The sequence below is a fragment of the Hibiscus syriacus genome, unplaced genomic scaffold (assembly GCF_006381635.1).
Source record: "Hibiscus syriacus cultivar Baekdansim isolate YM2019G1 unplaced genomic scaffold, ASM638163v2 tig00110162_pilon, whole genome shotgun sequence".
Classification (NCBI taxonomy): domain Eukaryota; kingdom Viridiplantae; phylum Streptophyta; class Magnoliopsida; order Malvales; family Malvaceae; genus Hibiscus; species Hibiscus syriacus.
In genome coordinates this window covers 674424-691621 of record NW_024062609.1, presented here as the reverse complement: position 1 = coordinate 691621, position 17198 = coordinate 674424, and the positions used below count along the sequence as shown (strand labels likewise).

Below are 17198 nucleotides of genomic sequence, written 5' to 3'. Positions count from 1 at the left end.
GGGATGAAAGAGTTGCATCTCATTGTTGATTAGGAAACCCTTCATCATGTCTCTACGGTGTGCTTGAAATATATTAGAGGGATGTCTCCCAGGCTACTAATACGTTTTGCAGTCTGTTCTTCTGGTATTTCATTGAGGGTGCTTTCTTTCGGTGATGTTTGCTTCCTAATGAGTAATGAAAGGGTTATATTCATTTGACTTCAAAACAGCACAATTGGTTCTCAGATGAAACCCATCTTCAAGGACCTTGCAAAGTTAATTGGCAGGGAACGGTATGCTTACAACTTGTAATAAGGGATTGAACAACGGCTGATTTTGATTGTTTTCAGTGTTGAGTCAATCGAACGGGAGTGTTGAGTTCATAAAGTAGGACTCTCAACACCGTCGATTCTCTGCCTCCAGTCAATTTACAGTATTGGCCAATAACCAACCACCAGCTAGAAGTCACAAATCTTACAGCTCTGCACGTGCATATCTTCATCCACCAAGGTTGGTAGGTGGCTTGCCGAGACCTACTTTCCCTGGCCTTCACCACATCCATCTAATAAATTGGGATCTACCGAACAAATACAGAACCATTGTCGCTCGTTTCTCACAAGACCCAAAGAAATGGCTGGACATACAGTTTACACCCTCTCACAGGTCGCCCAACACAAATCAAAGAAAGACTGCTGGCTTGTCATTGATGGCAGAGTAACACTGGTCCTCTCTCTCTCTCTCTCTCTCTCTCTCTCTCTCTCTCTCTATCTAGATGTGATTGTTTGTTCCATGGAGTGAATAACAGCACTTGAACTTGACTAATTCTTGTAGGTACACAACGTGACAGAGCTCCAGGAAGAACATCCTGGAGGAGAAGAGGCGTTGATAGAGTGGGCAGGGAAGGACGCCACACAGGCATTCAATGATATCGGGCACAGCAAATTGGCTCATAAGTTACTCCTCAAGTACCGGGTAGGCATTATCCAGGGTTACACCACTAAAAACGATGCAGATGTCCAGGTTGCTTCAACTGAAGAACCCAAGAGAATGAGATGAGTGCTTTTGTAATCAAGGATGACCACACTCCTAAATATGCAGCCTTGTCGAGTTCTTCCTACCACTCCTGGTTGGTGGTTCCTACCTCGCTTACCGATACCTCACTGCATACTCCTCAACGGTCTAATTCAACCGGTATCACCAGGAGTTTCAAGATGAACCACCTAGCCAAATTCAAGATGCTCCCCCTTCCTTATAACAAATCTTGTTCTAGAATATTATTAATAAAGTTAGAATTCTGCTCAGAGCTTAGTCTCTTCTTATCTCTGATCCAACCATCTGAATTTACAAACAACTTGATGTTTAAAGAATCAAAAACAGAAAATATCATATGGACAGGACACGACCTATAAGGTGAGATGAGATGAGACAAGCAAAGGAATTTCCACATTTTCCATAATTGAGGTCCCAATTAGATAAATTTTCCACTTCCTTTTCACAGTTCCTAATTGGTTACAACTTAAAAAGGAAGCCCGTAGGGAAGGGGAGTTAAAGTGCTACTCGCTGTGCATTAATACAAAATACTCTTCAGGAAGAAAAAGAAAACATATACGTTACATGATCCGACTTCCTCAGCTCAATCTATCATCCCTTTGCTCCCCAGTAACAACAGGACTTCCCTTCACTCGAAAAAACCAAAATCGAAAGATAGACAAGAGGATGTCAAGGAAACTAAAAGGGGGAAAGGTTCTCTTGCTTTTAACCGTACTACCTTCATTCAATACTTCACTGAGTGTATCATCCAGGTGCCAGCATAACATGCACAAGCTAGGCTCCTTAACCACCTTCCCCCAAATATGAATTGCCACCAAGTATAAACTTCCCGTCGAAGGTACTGTATCCTTTTCATATCATATGATATGTGATTAAAACTGCAGATGATGACAAGAAGATTAAGCTTCATAAACTATGATGAATTCAATTTGAGAAAGATTATGTGAATATGGATACAAAATATAACATTAGCACCAAAATAAAAAAGCATATAAAGCAACCAATGATTTTACTCTACTATCAAGACATTTCTATACACCCCAAATGATCTCCGTCCCGTAATGTTTTTTACTATCTGAGAGTGGATCCCCCGCATAATGAATCCCTGGCTTATGTTGTGCTATCTAAAGTCTAAACCATAGGAGTTATCCACTTCTAATTTGTTTTTATTGAAAGCAATTACAATATTTTATGCATAACTTTATTCACTAGCCAATCTTATCGTATTTTTATCCTCCATCAGATTACAAAAAAACTTGGAGCCCATAAAGCAAAATTGTTTTAGGAACCCATCAAATGCAAATTGTTTTTAATATCCAGCCAAACTCCATTCTGTTCAACCTGGTGTAGCTTTAAAACATTGTCAGTTTTCTTACCACTTATGAGTGAACAATACTATACACCAAAAATGATACAAACAAGGCACTAAGATTCTGGTGTGCCATTTATCTTATACTAGTTCATCTGCTCTATTCATTTGCCCAAATTAGCATCCATTTAGAATCTCAAGTTCTATGTGTTACAATATTATGAAATAAAGAATCTATGATCCTAGCTGCTAGCCTGCTAGCCTGCTAGATACAAGTCAATTTGCTACTGGTCTATTTGGGGCACATATCTTCAATTATGGTTTCCTTTCAGGCATTAGTCTTGGGCTCTTGGCACATTTTAATGCCCTCATATTCCATCGGAATGAGAATAACCATTCAACCGAAGTAGCATAAAATACATAATTTAATTAGCAGAGATAATAGCAAAGAATGAAATTGCCAATACTAATGATGAGAATATTGCTCGAGTTTTCGTACAAAACTTCAAAAATAGCATGCATGCTTAATCCTTAAAAAAAACTAGAAAAATAAAATGACAACCTCAAAAAGGTAGACAAAAAAAAACTAAACAATTTCCATGAAAGCTCACCAATCAAGCAAAAGATGAGGATGAACCAAATTGCAAGTCGAATGGGATGACTATATTGCATTTGATACCGAGACCTTTGGAGCTGTCTTTGAATCGCCCCATACCAGCCATAAAGTTGCTTATCGTAATTATCATCACAGTCTAGGCAACTCTTACTTCATTCATAACATGCATTGAGGCCCTATAGGAGGGGAAAAAAAGGAACTAATAAACAATAATGGGGTAGCATTAGGCTGTGGTAACAAAAAAATCTCAACACTATATCTTAGACAGTATAATAGTTGGTTAGACATTCACCCTAGCCACTGAGGAGGTCTCAACAACTCTGTATTAGACTCTTGATCACGACCTACTGCCTTCAACTTCCTGAAACCATTCTTCGACCACTTCACCTTGGCTACAGATTCGATGGAATTTAGGAAACCATATAAGCTTGGTACCTTTCGTGGGGGAATGGAGGGCAGACCATCAGAACAGTTCTGTTGTAAAACATCATCACCGATAGCAATCATGCAAGTGCCAAGGTCAGCAGCACTAGCAGTCCTCCTATGCCCATGTGACTTCTCGCCCTTAGCCTCAGAGGAAATCCACTCAACAGAGTGACCTGAATTCTTCGATGAATCTGGCAGAGATTCGATATTGATTCTTTGTGGGATTTCATTAGCCCTGGAATGAAAATTAGGAGGAAGGTTCTTCTCTCCCGACACAGAGGGTCCAGACAAAAATAAAGCAAGATCATCCCGTTCACCTTCATCCAAACGCACCCAAGGCATTGGTGTCTTACCCTCCGAATGGGCTGATTCCTGCAACAAATTTTCAATCTTTGAAACTGTGTCCTCAATTGCCGCAATAAAATCTCGATGCCTATCTCTCGCATCCTCACTTGAATTCTCATTGTAACTTGATTGGACAGCCCTCTCGAACTCCTCTAGCTGCAAAACCAATTCAATTTATTAAAATGCTAAACCAATCACAACCCCAAAGAAAATATGACCAGACGAACAACCCGTAAGAAAGGTAGAAAGCATAAGATGACCTGCCATTTGGTGGTGCCAAGGGTAGTACGCAGGTCCCTACGAAGTTCCTCGAAATTCCACGGACTAGAAACCTGTTTTCTCGCGTGTAGCCATGTCCGATACGTCGATTCCATCCTTTGGAACGGGAAAAATAAAATTAACAAAGGGTAATTATTTTCCAAAAACGCACAAACAATTAATGCTAATAAAATAAACGCAACAGAATCTTTTCAAACGATTATTGAGTAATTGAGATTCTGAATCTTAGTTTAGCATTTAAGAACCTTATTAAAAATTCTCAAGAAAAAAAAAACTGTTTTCAACCTCAAAGAAATTAATCAAAGTTAAGACCATCTTTAGATTTCAACATGCCTACAAAACAAAAGAAAATGACAGGAAAACACGGTGAAGCCGGTAGAGGAACCCTAATAAGAAAAGTAAACCAATTACCTGTCGGCAGATTCCTGAACTTCTTCAGCCACAGCGAAGAAATGATCCTTTTCCCATCTATCGAAACTCGTAGCCATCTCAAAAGCGAATTGAAACAATAGTTACAATCCAATGAAACAAAGTCAACAATATCCGCACCCACAATTTTTACAAAGAAAAGCCTAATTAAAAGTGAAATCTAAACTCCCTTAAAACGATCCCGGAGCATAAGTCGCAGACGAATGAAATCTTTAAGATTTGAATTCGAAAGGCCGGGAAAGCTAACAGATCAGGTGAAAGAGGGAATCAAAGGGGACGGAAAATGTTTATATATAGATTTAACATATCGTAGCAGTCAGCCACGCGGCCGCGGTTAAATTGAAATGGGGTCAACACTCAACACTAGTGGGTTAAAACTTTAAAACTAGCCTTTTTTTTTGTTGTTGAATTTGACCGGTATTCGACCAAAGTTTCCGTGTGTTCGAATCTTCGTTACCACCTGAACTTGAATACGGTCAACCATAGGTACTGATTATTAATAAATTTAATTAAGAAAATAAAAAAAGCACAAAAAATAAATCTATAGATAACAAGTAACAACGAGTTTAAAAAAATTAAATCAACAAAAATATTTTTTATAATTAATTATATTTAAAAATTAATATTAAAAAATAATTTAAGTAAATAAAGTCATGATAATATTAAAATAGACTTTATATTTATATAAAATGTACTTATTTTAAACTGATTTATCACCAAAGTAATATTATAATTTTATATGAGATTTATTAATTGGTTTAGTGATTAAGGATGCTTATGTATATTTTGTGTGATTTTAAATTTCGGTATTTATCTCAAAAATATAATGCCTCGATATTTAATTAAAAAATATAACACTTTTATATTAATTATAAATAAAGTTTGACTCCATTATATAATTTGTATCAAATAACATTTTATTAAAATTTTAGTAAATATTAAATTATTAATTTAATAATTAGATTAAAATAAATAATTTTTAATAATTAAAATGGAAGATAATGTGACCAAGAGGATCGATATAGTAATTTTTTGTTGAGTTTGAATGATGGAATTAGAAGTTCAAAATTTATGAATTGATATTGAAAAAGAAAAACTCTCTTTTGCTGAGATTTTGGGCCTTTAAAAGTTGGTCTAGTAGTTGAGTGAGGCTAGGCCTGCCCTTCCGTACAAACGGGAATGGAACATAAATTCAGAAAAGTTGAGAGAGATATGTGTAATTATGCCATAACTTTGTGAAAAGGGGGAAAAACGATGTTGATCTTTGTCACACTGCTTAGTAGGGTTTTGCTTCACATTTCCTCTCTATACCAACTACAGTAAGCGCAGACATGGAAAAAGGGCAGCAACTCTGCGAAGCTGCAAGAAACGGCGACGTCGCGAAAGCGAAATCTTTGATAGCATCAGGAGTCGACGTCTCCTTCTTCGACAGGAATGGACTCACGCCGCTCATGCACGCCGCCAATCTCGGGCATACCGATGTAGTCAAAGCTCTCCTTGAGGCTGGCGCGCCTTGGAACGCTCTTTCTCCATCAAACCAATCAGCTGGCGACTTTTCCATGGACGCCGGTCACCAGGAAGCCTTTGAAGTCCTTCTCAACGCTGGTAATCCGTTACTTTGTTTAACTCTCTACATGAAGTTTAATATCAAAGAGATTTAGGAAGCCGAATAATTCATTAAATTCAGTAATTGAAACCAGTTAGAGAAAAAAGGTTACCCGTTGTTTCAAAAGGACCGACGGTGGAGATTTCAACAGTGAATGTATCTGATGTGTTGACAAACATAAATGTCTGTAATTGAACAGGAATTCAGGCCGAATTGATTTTGGGAACCATTGCAAGGAAAACAAAAAAGAATGGTGATTCCGAAGGGGATTACTTGGAAGATAGAGTTACTTTTAGTGAGGATAAGTTGATGGACTCTGATAGCAAGGCTGTGATGATGGCTTGGGAGAAACCATTGATGGAAGCTCATGCTAAAGCTGTTTGCTCTGGAGGTGGTAACATACTAAATGTTGGGTTTGGAATGGGTCTTGTGGATACAGCTATTCAACAGTATGGTCCAGCTACGCACACAATTGTCGAGGCTCATCCGGAGGTCTATGAACGCATGCTTCGCACCGGTTGGGGCAAGAAGAATAATGTGAAAATAATATTTGGGCGTTGGCAAGATGTTCTTTCACAACTTGAATCATATGATGGTAAGTTGAGTTTTCTTTTACCACTCAATCTCTGTGCACATCTATGTATCACCATGTATGCTACTCATGCTATGGTATGTTCTTATTATTCCGTTGGAGTTGCAAGATAGTGTAGTTTCTTTTCTTTGAATGATTAGAGTATTTGGCTTTGGTTATTTAATATTAATAGTTTGAGCTCTTACCTTGAAGGAAACTTTAGAAAGGAAGTGCTACCAGCTAGTGTAGAGTAATAACCTTGTTACCATGGAAATGTATCCTTGTGATATATAGGGTTACCTACTTAAATAACACCTTGAATTGCATGTGAAACCTTTATAGGTATTTTCTTTGACACTATGGAGAATATTACGAAGACCTGAGAGAGTTTCATCAGCATCTTCCTAAGTTATTGAAGCCTGGAGGAATCTACTCGTTTTTTAATGGTCTTTGTGGAGGTAATGCATTCTTCCATGTCGTTTACTGCCATTTAGTTTCACTAGAACTGGAGAATCTGGGGTACTCGACGCAATTAATCCCCTTGCCTGTGAAGGATTGCTTAGGAGAAGAAGTGCGTGGTGTGAGTCAGAAATATTGGCAACTTGATACGTATTATCTCCCGTTTGTCAGTCTACACAGGAATCTGAATGATGTGTTCTATATTTGAATTACTTTCTCCCTTAAATTTGGATTTATCTAAAGCACTTCAGTATCATCTTCCATACATTTCCTGACTTCGGATTGTTAGGATTGTGCAAGATGACTGACCGGTAATAGACGATGTTGGTCTATCTTTTTGTTTCTGGATTCACTGTGTTGATAACATCTTTCAGAGAATTGGTTATTTAACAAGAATTAGCTCATTGTGTATGTACTGGATCTATTCCAAATTCCTTTGTCTGGATAAGCTTTGTGGCTAGTAAAAAGGACAATTTAGTCAGTTAATATTCCATCGTTGTCCAAACTAGATAACCAATCTGAAAGTCTTTTGACTATTGTAAAGAATGCAAGATATAAAGACTTGTAAAACACTTAAACTAGGAATCCTGTTTAAATTACATGCCAGTTCCTTATATAGCTTGGCCACTGTACATTATTTCCTCACCTGCCCCGACATTTTTTTCTCTTTAAAACCCAATTTACTGTCCCCTGATTTTCTTGGAGAGCATTGACGAACACAGTTGCATCTGCTTTGCACGTTGCTGTAATATAATATAGTTTGAGACGGATTCATATACTGTTAAGGGATATCGCTTGTGCTTTAAGGGCGCTCGGAAGTCTCAGTATTAGTATCATGAACCCAGTCGATGTCATGATTATGTCCAACTGAAAGCTATTGGACTGCGAACAATGTGTTTTCCATCTGACCATTCGAGATGGGCAAAGCTGGTTGTCCCGGACGGCATAGAACTCGTTGTGAATGTCACGGTATAACTTTTTTTCTCGTACTGTGCACCAAAAGTAAGCGTTGCTGGCACGACCGACATTTTCACTGCTTGAGTCTGTGAATACAAAGAAATCTTGTATGTTGCTGGGGCACCAACATTAGTAAGGGTCCTAGTATAGTTGATGGTGCTTGAGACGCCGGCTGCACCCTTGCCTAATGCAGTTTCCAGGGGAACAGAGAAGGATGGGTAGTTAAAATCTCCCAGAGTATACTTTTTGCTTTTTTGACAAGTGAAGTCTCTATGGGTAGTGCTCTTAATTTGGTTTGGTGTGTAGTTCAAGGCACAAAGAAAACCTAGATAGTCATCGATAGTGGCATCATAGACAAGGCCAGGATCAAGGGCTGCAACTGGATCCACATGCCCGGCACCATAATCGAATGGTGTTGCTGGTCCTCCAGTGGCAACATCTTCGACTTTTTGACCACTTTTATAAGCTGTGTAAGCTGTGGTCATGAGGGCAGATTTAATTGCAGCTGGACTCCATTCTGGATGAGCAGCCTTGAGAAGTGCAGCCAACCCACTAACATGGGGACATGACATTGATGTGCCTGAAATGATGTTGAAGTTTACATGCCTTGGGTCACCATCTAACCCGGTCGGACCAACTGCACCGGTCCACCCAGCAAGGATATTGACTCCTGGTGCGATAATGTCTGGCTTAAGTATTGCTGGAGTGACTGGGTTTGGACCTCTAGAACTGAATGCTGCTACCACGGGAGATGGTTGAACGCCTAACTTTGTGGTTCCAGGACCAATTATGGCCGTTGGATTACGATCGGAAGCTATATATTCTTGATTGCATCCCCAGTCTTCTGTCCAACAGCTGCGGAAGGTAAAAGATGCGCGTCGGCAACTAGCTCTTCCCCGTATGTATCGGTGTTTGATAAAATCATCCCTACACCACCAGCTTCTTTCACAGCAACACCCTTTTGCACCCTCGCACTACCCCCTCGATCACATACCACAATTTTCCCTGAAACTTTTTCCGGAACAAAACTTCCAGTCATGCAAAGATTTCCACCACTTGAATTACTGATGTTACCACCATAAACTAGTGGCACCATGGAATCAGATAACTCCTTTCCATTATAAAGTGTCACGCCAGAGTATTTTTCATTGTTTCCCAAAGTAATAGAGGCAGGGAAATCACGGTCCAACGTTCCAGCACCTACAGTTGTTATCCATGGTGCAACATTTGACAAGCTGCCTGGTGTGGGTCCACTGTTTCCAGCTGAACAAGATACAAAAATTCCATTTGCGGCTGCTGAGAATGCTCCAATGGCAACAGTGTCAACATAGTACTCTGATAGTCCTCCCCCAATAGACATCGACAAAACATCCACTCTATCCGCAACAGCTGCATCCAAGGCTGCTACAACATCAGAGCCAAAACACCCACCAAGCCAACACACCTTATAGATGGCCACTCGGGCTTGTGAAGCCATCCCCCGTGCTGTCCCAGAAGCATATCCTAGCAAGTTAGCGAAGGGAACAGCTGACCCGGCAGCTGTAGTTGCTGTGTGAGTTCCGTGTCCATCATCATCTCTCGGGGACTTCGACTCCATCGATTCATCTATGGGTCCAAACGCAGCTTCGTACCCTTTTGAGAAAAACCTGGCACCAATTAGTTTCCTGTTGCAGCTTGATGCGCTGAAGTTTCTCCCCACCTCGCAGCTGCCTTTCCAGCGTGATGGTACTGGCCCAAGCTGCGAGTCATCGAAACTTTTAAGTTCAGGCCACACTCCGGTGTCCAAAATGCCAACAATCACCTCACCCATCGAACCAGAGGTGGGGAAGAGAGCCGTGCTCTTTTCTAATCCAAGGAACTCCGGCGTCCGAGTTGTGTGCAGTTTGTATATCACATCGGGTAAAACAGAGAGAATTCCAGGTTGTTCGCCGAGCGATTCAGCTTCCTCAGCTGTTAGCATCGTGGAGTAGCCATGGACTACGTTTTCATATTGGTAAAGCACGGATGCCGAGTCTGAAACAGTTTTTAAAGATGAGTCATACCAGAGGGAGTGATGAGTGAAACTTTCTGGCATGTTGGACTTGTCCATGTGGACTATGTAAGTCCTTTTGGCTTGCTGGAGCTTCTCTTCTGCTACGATGCATGCATGATACAAACTCAGGAATAAAACATCTACTGGTTTGAACTTCAATGACTTCATGGCTTTCAGTCTAGGAAACAAGAACTGCTCGACTTTGCAATGCATTGGTTACCAAGGGTCTACTATATGAGGAGAGAGGGGTTTAACCCCAAATCGGTTCCCGACAAATATCCCTAGTAGAAATTTCTTCTGGTGATTAAAATAAGGGTAAAATATAGTAATGGTCGCTGACCTTTTCTGAATTTTCATTTAGGTCCCAAACTTTAAAACTTGCAATGCACACTGCCTTTAAAAGATGCTGACGTGGCAGTTAGATCACCGTTTGCAGTTATGAAAAAAGGAAAAATATAAATAGTCACTAAACTTTTCAGGCACTTACATTTATGTCCCTCAACTTTTAACACTTGTAAAATAGTCCTCAATTTCATTCTAAACCCCAAATTTCAAAATAATTCAATTACATTCTAAACCCAAAATTCTAAAATACTTCAAATAATATTGTGTTAACCAAGATTTCATGCTAACAAAGATTTATATAATTTTTTTTATTTTTTTGATGTTTCGATTGAGTTGTATTGAATGAAAATTAATTGTTACTGTTAAATTGAGTTCATGTGCAATTGAATGGTGGGGTATGCATGTGTAAATGACGTTTGATGGTATGTATATTGAGTTCTAATTTCTTATTGTTTTTAAGATCGTGTTGCATGTGTATTGGGTACTGAGTTTGAATAAAATATTGTAAACATTGATGCTATTTAAATATTGGTTGTTGGGACATGAATGTGAAACATTTTTTTCATGAACTTAAATCTATAAATTTTCAGAATAGTAACAATCAATTTTCACATGAACTTGGCATCATTTACACATCCATACCCCACCATTCAATTGCACATGAACTCAATCGAACAATAACAATCAATTTTCACCGAATACAACTCAATCAAAACATAAAAAAATAAAAAAAATTATATAAATCTTGGTTGACATGAAATCTTGGTTAACTCAATATTATTTTGATTATTTTTGGAATTTAGGGTTTAGAATATAATTGAATTATTTTGGAATTTGGGGTTTAGAATAAAATTAAAGATTGTTTTGCAAGTTTTGCAAACGGTGATCTCACTGCCATATCATCGTCTTCTAACGGCAGTGTAACGTCGGAGACCATATTGCAAACGAACTAAATATTGGGGGATTGTATTATAATTTTTAAAAGTTGGGGGACCTAAATGAAAGATTCAGACAAGTTCAGTGACCATTACTATACTTTACCCTTAAATAATGGCTACTCATTTTCTTTCGGCTAATTTATAATTTTAAAAGACTGAATTTATAACAGACTTCAGTTTAGAAATCCAAGGTATAAAAGATAAGATTCCAAACAGTTCGGGACACTGTCACACTTGTAACAGGTAAGCAGATGTCCTGTCAATTTTAGTCTTTTTAATTAGACAGAGTTAAAGGCCATCAATCATCGCTGTAGAAATGGTGAATTTGCTGGAAAATATGCTCAGTTCAACATGTGAACCGATTAAGGGGCCATTTCTTTTTCAGTAATTAACACGGAAGCAATGAATATATGAGGGAATTGCTTTCATTATAAATTCTGAAAACAGAATCTGCAACATGATTCAAGTGATTATTACAACAAGTTATCCCACCTTCATCGTATTCATTGTAAATGAAAAAACTTCCACGTAAATGATCATTTATGTGATGATTATTCCAACATGCATGTTATCTTTTCTTATAAATCAGCACTCCCTTTGCACCCAAAATCCCACCTTCATCGTACAACGTAAAGTGATGGTGGGGAATCCACTAATTTCCCGTTTGTTGAAATTGCTGACAAAGATTAAAGTTACCGGCTGTTCAACTTTTTTAATCCAATAAGTGATCATTATCAGGCTGCCAGAGCCATAGTGGAAGCTCATGAATTGGCCATATCCCAAAGGCCAAACCAACCAATTCATGGCTGAGAAAAGAGGATTTAGATTCCCGTACAGTATGTGAACATCGAGTCATTAAGCCATATTCCCTGATAAAATTGGCATAAAGTAATAAAAAAAGTTGATTAAATGATGGAATTATTGGAATGCTTAATCAACTGAAACGAAAGGTTTGTTTCTCCCACTCTATCTGAGTGGCAAATTGCTGGAAATGGACCCGTACTCCTGTAATGATAGCCAGGTATTCTTTGGATCAGTGTCGTTAGCAATTAATTCTGCAATATTTTTTGTCGAAACGAGCAATAAGTCTATTTTATTAACTTTACTCCTTTTGAAGGTGAATAGCAACGGGTTCATCTCTTGAAAGTGTCACTCAATTTCAATTTTTATCATGTGAGGCCTTTATTGATTGATTGCTGGGTTTCAACTAAACTGATCTTAGCAGACTCAAAACATTTAATTTTGGACCTGAAAAACTGGTTATCTAAGGTATTTTGTGCAGTATATCATGTTCAATCAATAGAGTTTGAAACAATGGACACATTGGACCATTTACCGTCGAAGGTGGTTCATTTTATGTCGGTATCTTATCAATTTCAGTTCACATTCAATCATGTTGGCAAGACAAAAGATATAAAAACGCCAGAAATAATGGTTGGCTGGCTGTGGTTTCAGATTTCAGAATCTTCAAGCTTTATGCAGTTCCTTGCGCCTTTTTTGTTCATGGAATCAAATGCTTTCGTGGGCCTCTTTCATCTTTAAAGGTGGAGTATTTCATGTCCCCGAATCACCATGGCTGTCCATCAATCAACATATTTGATAATTTATGTTTTGTCAAAAAGTTTAGCAGGGACCAGTTTACCAGTTCCTTCCATTTTCTAAACTCTTATATGCTCCGGTTTGCTTTCAAAGATTGTTATATGGCTGGAGTTGCATGCAATTATTAGGGCTGGGAGGCTTGGATGCATGTAGAGATACAATCCTTGTTACAAAAATTGTGTTAATTAGAGAATAATATAGAAAACATAATAATAAAATAAAACCATTATAAAATCAAAGGAATAAAGGGAATGAACAAGTTTACTCCGTCTTGATATTGTTATTTTTCTTAAACGAAATCAAACATGAGAAAAAAATTAAAAAAAAAAGATGTTGAACTTCATTAAAATAAATGGAAATAAAAATAATCTTTTTATTTTTTATTTTTTATTTTTGAGCTATCGATCGGAAACAATTGAGGCATGTTGTTATACAGTTTCCTTAAGACAATTTTAAGTCACTCCTTTGGTGCTCGAGTTCGTTGTAGCACAACAGTAGAGATCACAAATTAACATTGCCTTCGTCTATCACCGCAAAAAATAGTGGAAGAGAAAACTTTTTCGAGATATGATAAGTTCTTGAAATCTTAAATGAAAACTTATTCATAATTCAACTTGTCAAACTTGTGTTTAACCTAGCAGTTCCACTCACTATTTATAGGAGATTTCCAAGAGAGAATTAATTCAACCATATGTCTTTTAATATTCAACTTTAAGTTGATAATAATATCTTTTAATTTGAAATATTCAAAAGATAAATTCCTTTTATCATTCAAACTTAAATAAATATTATTTTAATTTGAAACATACAAAAGTATATAATTATCTTTAATATTCAAAGTTAAAAAAAAAAAATATCTTTTCAAATTGACATATTCAGAGACTAATTATTATCCTACTAATATTCAAATTAAAATTATCTTTTAATTTGCAATAGTAAAAAAGAATATGAATTTAATATAAATATTAAATCCATCAACTAAATTCACATTTTTCTAATAATCCCTCAGATGAATAAAATTAATAATTTTATCAAAAACATTCTGACTCGGGTGGTGATAGTCTCTACGATTGATAGTTGCATAGGATAGGTAGGTTTCTTCCTTTGAATCTTACTGTAACGCCCCGAAACTCGTCAGTAGTTTGGGTCAACCCTAGATACATTTTAAAGCCCAAAGGGTTTATTTAAATAGCTTGGACTAAGTTTATTTGGATTGGCTTGAGTTGGGCCCAAAAAATTTATTAAAGGTAATGATTTGTATGAGCTTGAAAGTGTATGACCTAAAGTGTAGTTTACCCATTTTGTTTTAAGCTGAAAACTTTCCCTTATTTTATATCAAGTTATGTAAATTAACCCCCAAATACCTCACCAACTCTTCTTATTCTTTCCTTCCATTTTCTTCTCTACCTTTTCCTTTCTCAAGTAGAGATTTTTAAGCATTCTAATTCTAGTTGGTTAAGCCAAGGTAAGAATGTGAATCATCATCTTTCAAGCTTAATTTGAGCTCCATATTGCAAGTTTTAGATTGAGTTTCCAAAATGGATTTTGGGAGGTTTAAGAGAAATCTTGGATTTAAGTTGTTTTGATAGATTTAAGTTTTAGGAAATGTTCTCATCCTTATTTCCATCACTTAGTTCGCTTAAAATTTCTTTTCTTACTCTTGAATAGTGAAAGAAGTGGGAGAAGCTCAAAGCTAAGGAAAAGAAAACACCACTTGAGTGAGTTGGGGGTTTTGTATTTTAGCCAAGAATACAAGGTAACCACACTTACAACTTCTTCATACTTCTAGTGGGTCATTAGAAGTGTTATATAGCATGAAAATTTAGAAATAAGCTTGAAGAGCATGTTAATGGAATAAGTATGTTTTGAAGCCTTATTTATGACTCTTATTGATCACATAAGACATTAATAATAATTGAGAACCTCATTGTAGCAATGTGGACGAGTTCGGTGTAAATTTGAGCCTAAGTAAGGCCTTTTTGAGAAGGGGTCTCGATACTGTAAGAACAGTACCGATATTGTTCTTTAGGAAGTGTAAATTGGCTTAGTTGAACGGGAGTATCGATACTCCTTCAATTTTGAAAACATCGAAGCTAAAATTGGTATCGGTACTCATGGGAGTATCGATACCCAAGGTAGAAACATCGATACTCCCCATAGGAGTACTGATACTGAGATTTTTTTCTAACATTGAATCAAAATTTAGTATCGATACCCCGTTTTGTATCGGTACCCAGCTTGGAAGTATCGATGCTAGATGGTAAGTATTGATATTATCCTTATTCAAAGCATGTAATAATAGGGTAGAGTATCGATACCTAAGGCAAAGTATCGATACTTAGAAGTCAGTACCGATACTGAAATGCCAATATGGTATCAGCGATATTAAGTTAAGGATTTTTTGGGGATTATAATAGGGAAATGAGGTTTCCAATAACTTTATAATTACTCTTAAATAAGATTACAGGTGGACAATAATAACACCAATCAAACATAGAAACGAGATAAAGTAGGGATAAAAGACTAGCATTGTTTGATGCTCGGAAATAAATCAGACACCCGAGTTCCTTTAGTTTAGGTGTTGAAGTATAGAATCAGTCCGTATATCCTTAGAGAGTGTGTAAGACACTAAAAACTATCTAGGGCGCAAGGTCCGACACTCGCAAGGGGTGATCTAGTCAAAGGTGGTGTCGATGAAGAAATTTCAGGGGCCACATCCTTGGTAGACTAGATTGTGTGTGTGAGCTCCGAGATACAGAGATCCCTCTGCTGCACCATAATGTCTACCATAGCTAGAGAGTGAGTATCACAGGGATACTCGTTAAGATTGAGATTAAATAGATTCATTATACCTTTTTATCAGATGTATGAGAATGTTATAAATGAACCCATGTTAATATGATTTAGTTATTAGTGTGGCCTGAGATAGTTAACTCAACATTGGAATTTGTAAGCACTGAAGAACTTTTGTACTGGTAGATCCAGACCCATATTTTCAGAGAAAAGTATGTCTCGATTTATTTTTAGAGGCATGTATATTTTAACCCTTATTTTGCATAATCAAGACGTAACTTGTTTTAAATTCAAGGTCTGTACATTTGATTTTTGTATTTGTGCGAGCTCCCGACTATAAACTGTTTGTATGAAAGTTATTGTCAATTTTATCACAATAATTATTAATAAATGTTTTTTCATTGAATATGATAAAGAAAATTTTGGTTAGTCACTTCAGTGGTTTCGTGTGATACTCTCATCGACGATTATGTGTCATACTGGCATAGGGTTCTACACTTCCCTTGTGATAATATTACTGCAAATTAGATCGAGTATCGTGATAAACTATACACGAACACAAAATCGCTTACCCAAATTCAATTTGAGGGTCCATAGTAGAAAGATCAATAAGATTATAAATAACACCATCTTGATCAGTTCTAATATTGTCAAATTCAACTCTGAGAAAACATAAAATAAAAAATAGCCAAATGATTGAGAAAGAAGACATAAAATATACCACAATGGTAGAGAGAAATGTGCCATAAAAAACAAAAAAAATGAATCGGTGGTCGACGTCAACTAAATAAATTCAATGAAGAAAAAGTTGATCTCATCTATAAAAATAACACAAAATCTAAAGAAAAGAAAGGTATCAACTAGGGTAAAGTATTTAATTAATTATTTATTTAATATTAAAATTATATAATTAATCTATCTCATTCAATAGTATAAAGAGTTTTATGACAAATAATGAAAATATTCTATAAAACTTTGAGATTTTTAAAGTATTATATAATGCATTAACAATATTTTTTAAAAGCTTAAATATAAAAAATATGCCTAATGTATGTTCGTTTTTCTAGTTCAGTGTCTAACGTTCTATTCTGTAACTCAAAATGAGTTACGTCGTGACGGACCGTTAAGTTTGGTCGTTAGCCCATTAAAAATACCACGTGACTATTTTTAATATTAAAAAATTAATTTTTACAAATAAAAAATAAATTAAAATGAAAAAAAATAAACGGTCCATAACTCAGCTTGGTTACCAACACTAGAAGATTCGGCGGTTCCGTAAAGGTGATATCATCGCATTGTCGACGGGTGATTCACTGGTTCTACAATGATGGCAATGAGCGCCTTGTTACTGTCAACCTCCTTCAACACTGCCAACACTGTTAATCAACTCGATAAAATCCAAGAGTATGTTTACTTTCACTCATTCTTAGCAGCAAAATAGAACATTTTCAATTTTTAACATTTT

At 36.7% G+C, this 17198-nt stretch overlaps 2 protein-coding genes and 2 pseudogenes across 4 annotated transcripts; 2 read left to right on the top strand and 2 right to left on the bottom strand.

Annotated features, from left to right (window-relative positions):
• The first annotated feature begins 418 nt into the window (after nt 1-418).
• Nucleotides 419-1280, top strand: LOC120216611 (annotated as a pseudogene).
• A 120-nt stretch (nt 1281-1400) lies between these two features.
• On the bottom strand, nt 1401-4715 carry LOC120216610. 3 transcript variants are annotated; one of them, XM_039213974.1, is made up of 6 exons: nt 4416-4715; nt 3986-4100; nt 3390-3881; nt 3247-3315; nt 2950-3130; nt 1401-1907 (listed from the first exon to the last, which is right to left on the bottom strand). In XM_039213974.1, exons 1-4 carry the CDS (start codon nt 4490-4492, stop codon nt 3292-3294), a joined length of 708 nt encoding a protein of 235 aa, XP_039069905.1. In that variant the 5' UTR covers nt 4493-4715; the 3' UTR covers nt 1401-1907; nt 2950-3130; nt 3247-3291. The 3 variants fall into 3 exon arrangements, with proteins under 3 accessions (XP_039069905.1, XP_039069906.1, XP_039069904.1); XM_039213975.1 differs by lacking the exon at nt 3247-3315; XM_039213973.1 differs by having other exon boundaries at nt 3247-3881; nt 4416-4714.
• Nucleotides 4716-5684: 969 nt separating this feature from the next.
• Nucleotides 5685-7443, top strand: LOC120216608 (protein arginine N-methyltransferase 2-like). The gene is given in 5 exon segments (XM_039213971.1): nt 5685-6038; nt 6239-6634; nt 6953-6964; nt 6967-7224; nt 7227-7443. Coding segments are annotated over 5 exon segments (975 nt in total). The 5' UTR covers nt 5685-5764; the 3' UTR covers nt 7262-7443.
• Nucleotides 7444-7736: 293 nt separating this feature from the next.
• On the bottom strand, nt 7737-10303 carry LOC120216607 (annotated as a pseudogene).
• Nucleotides 10304-17198: the final 6895 nt, after the last annotated feature.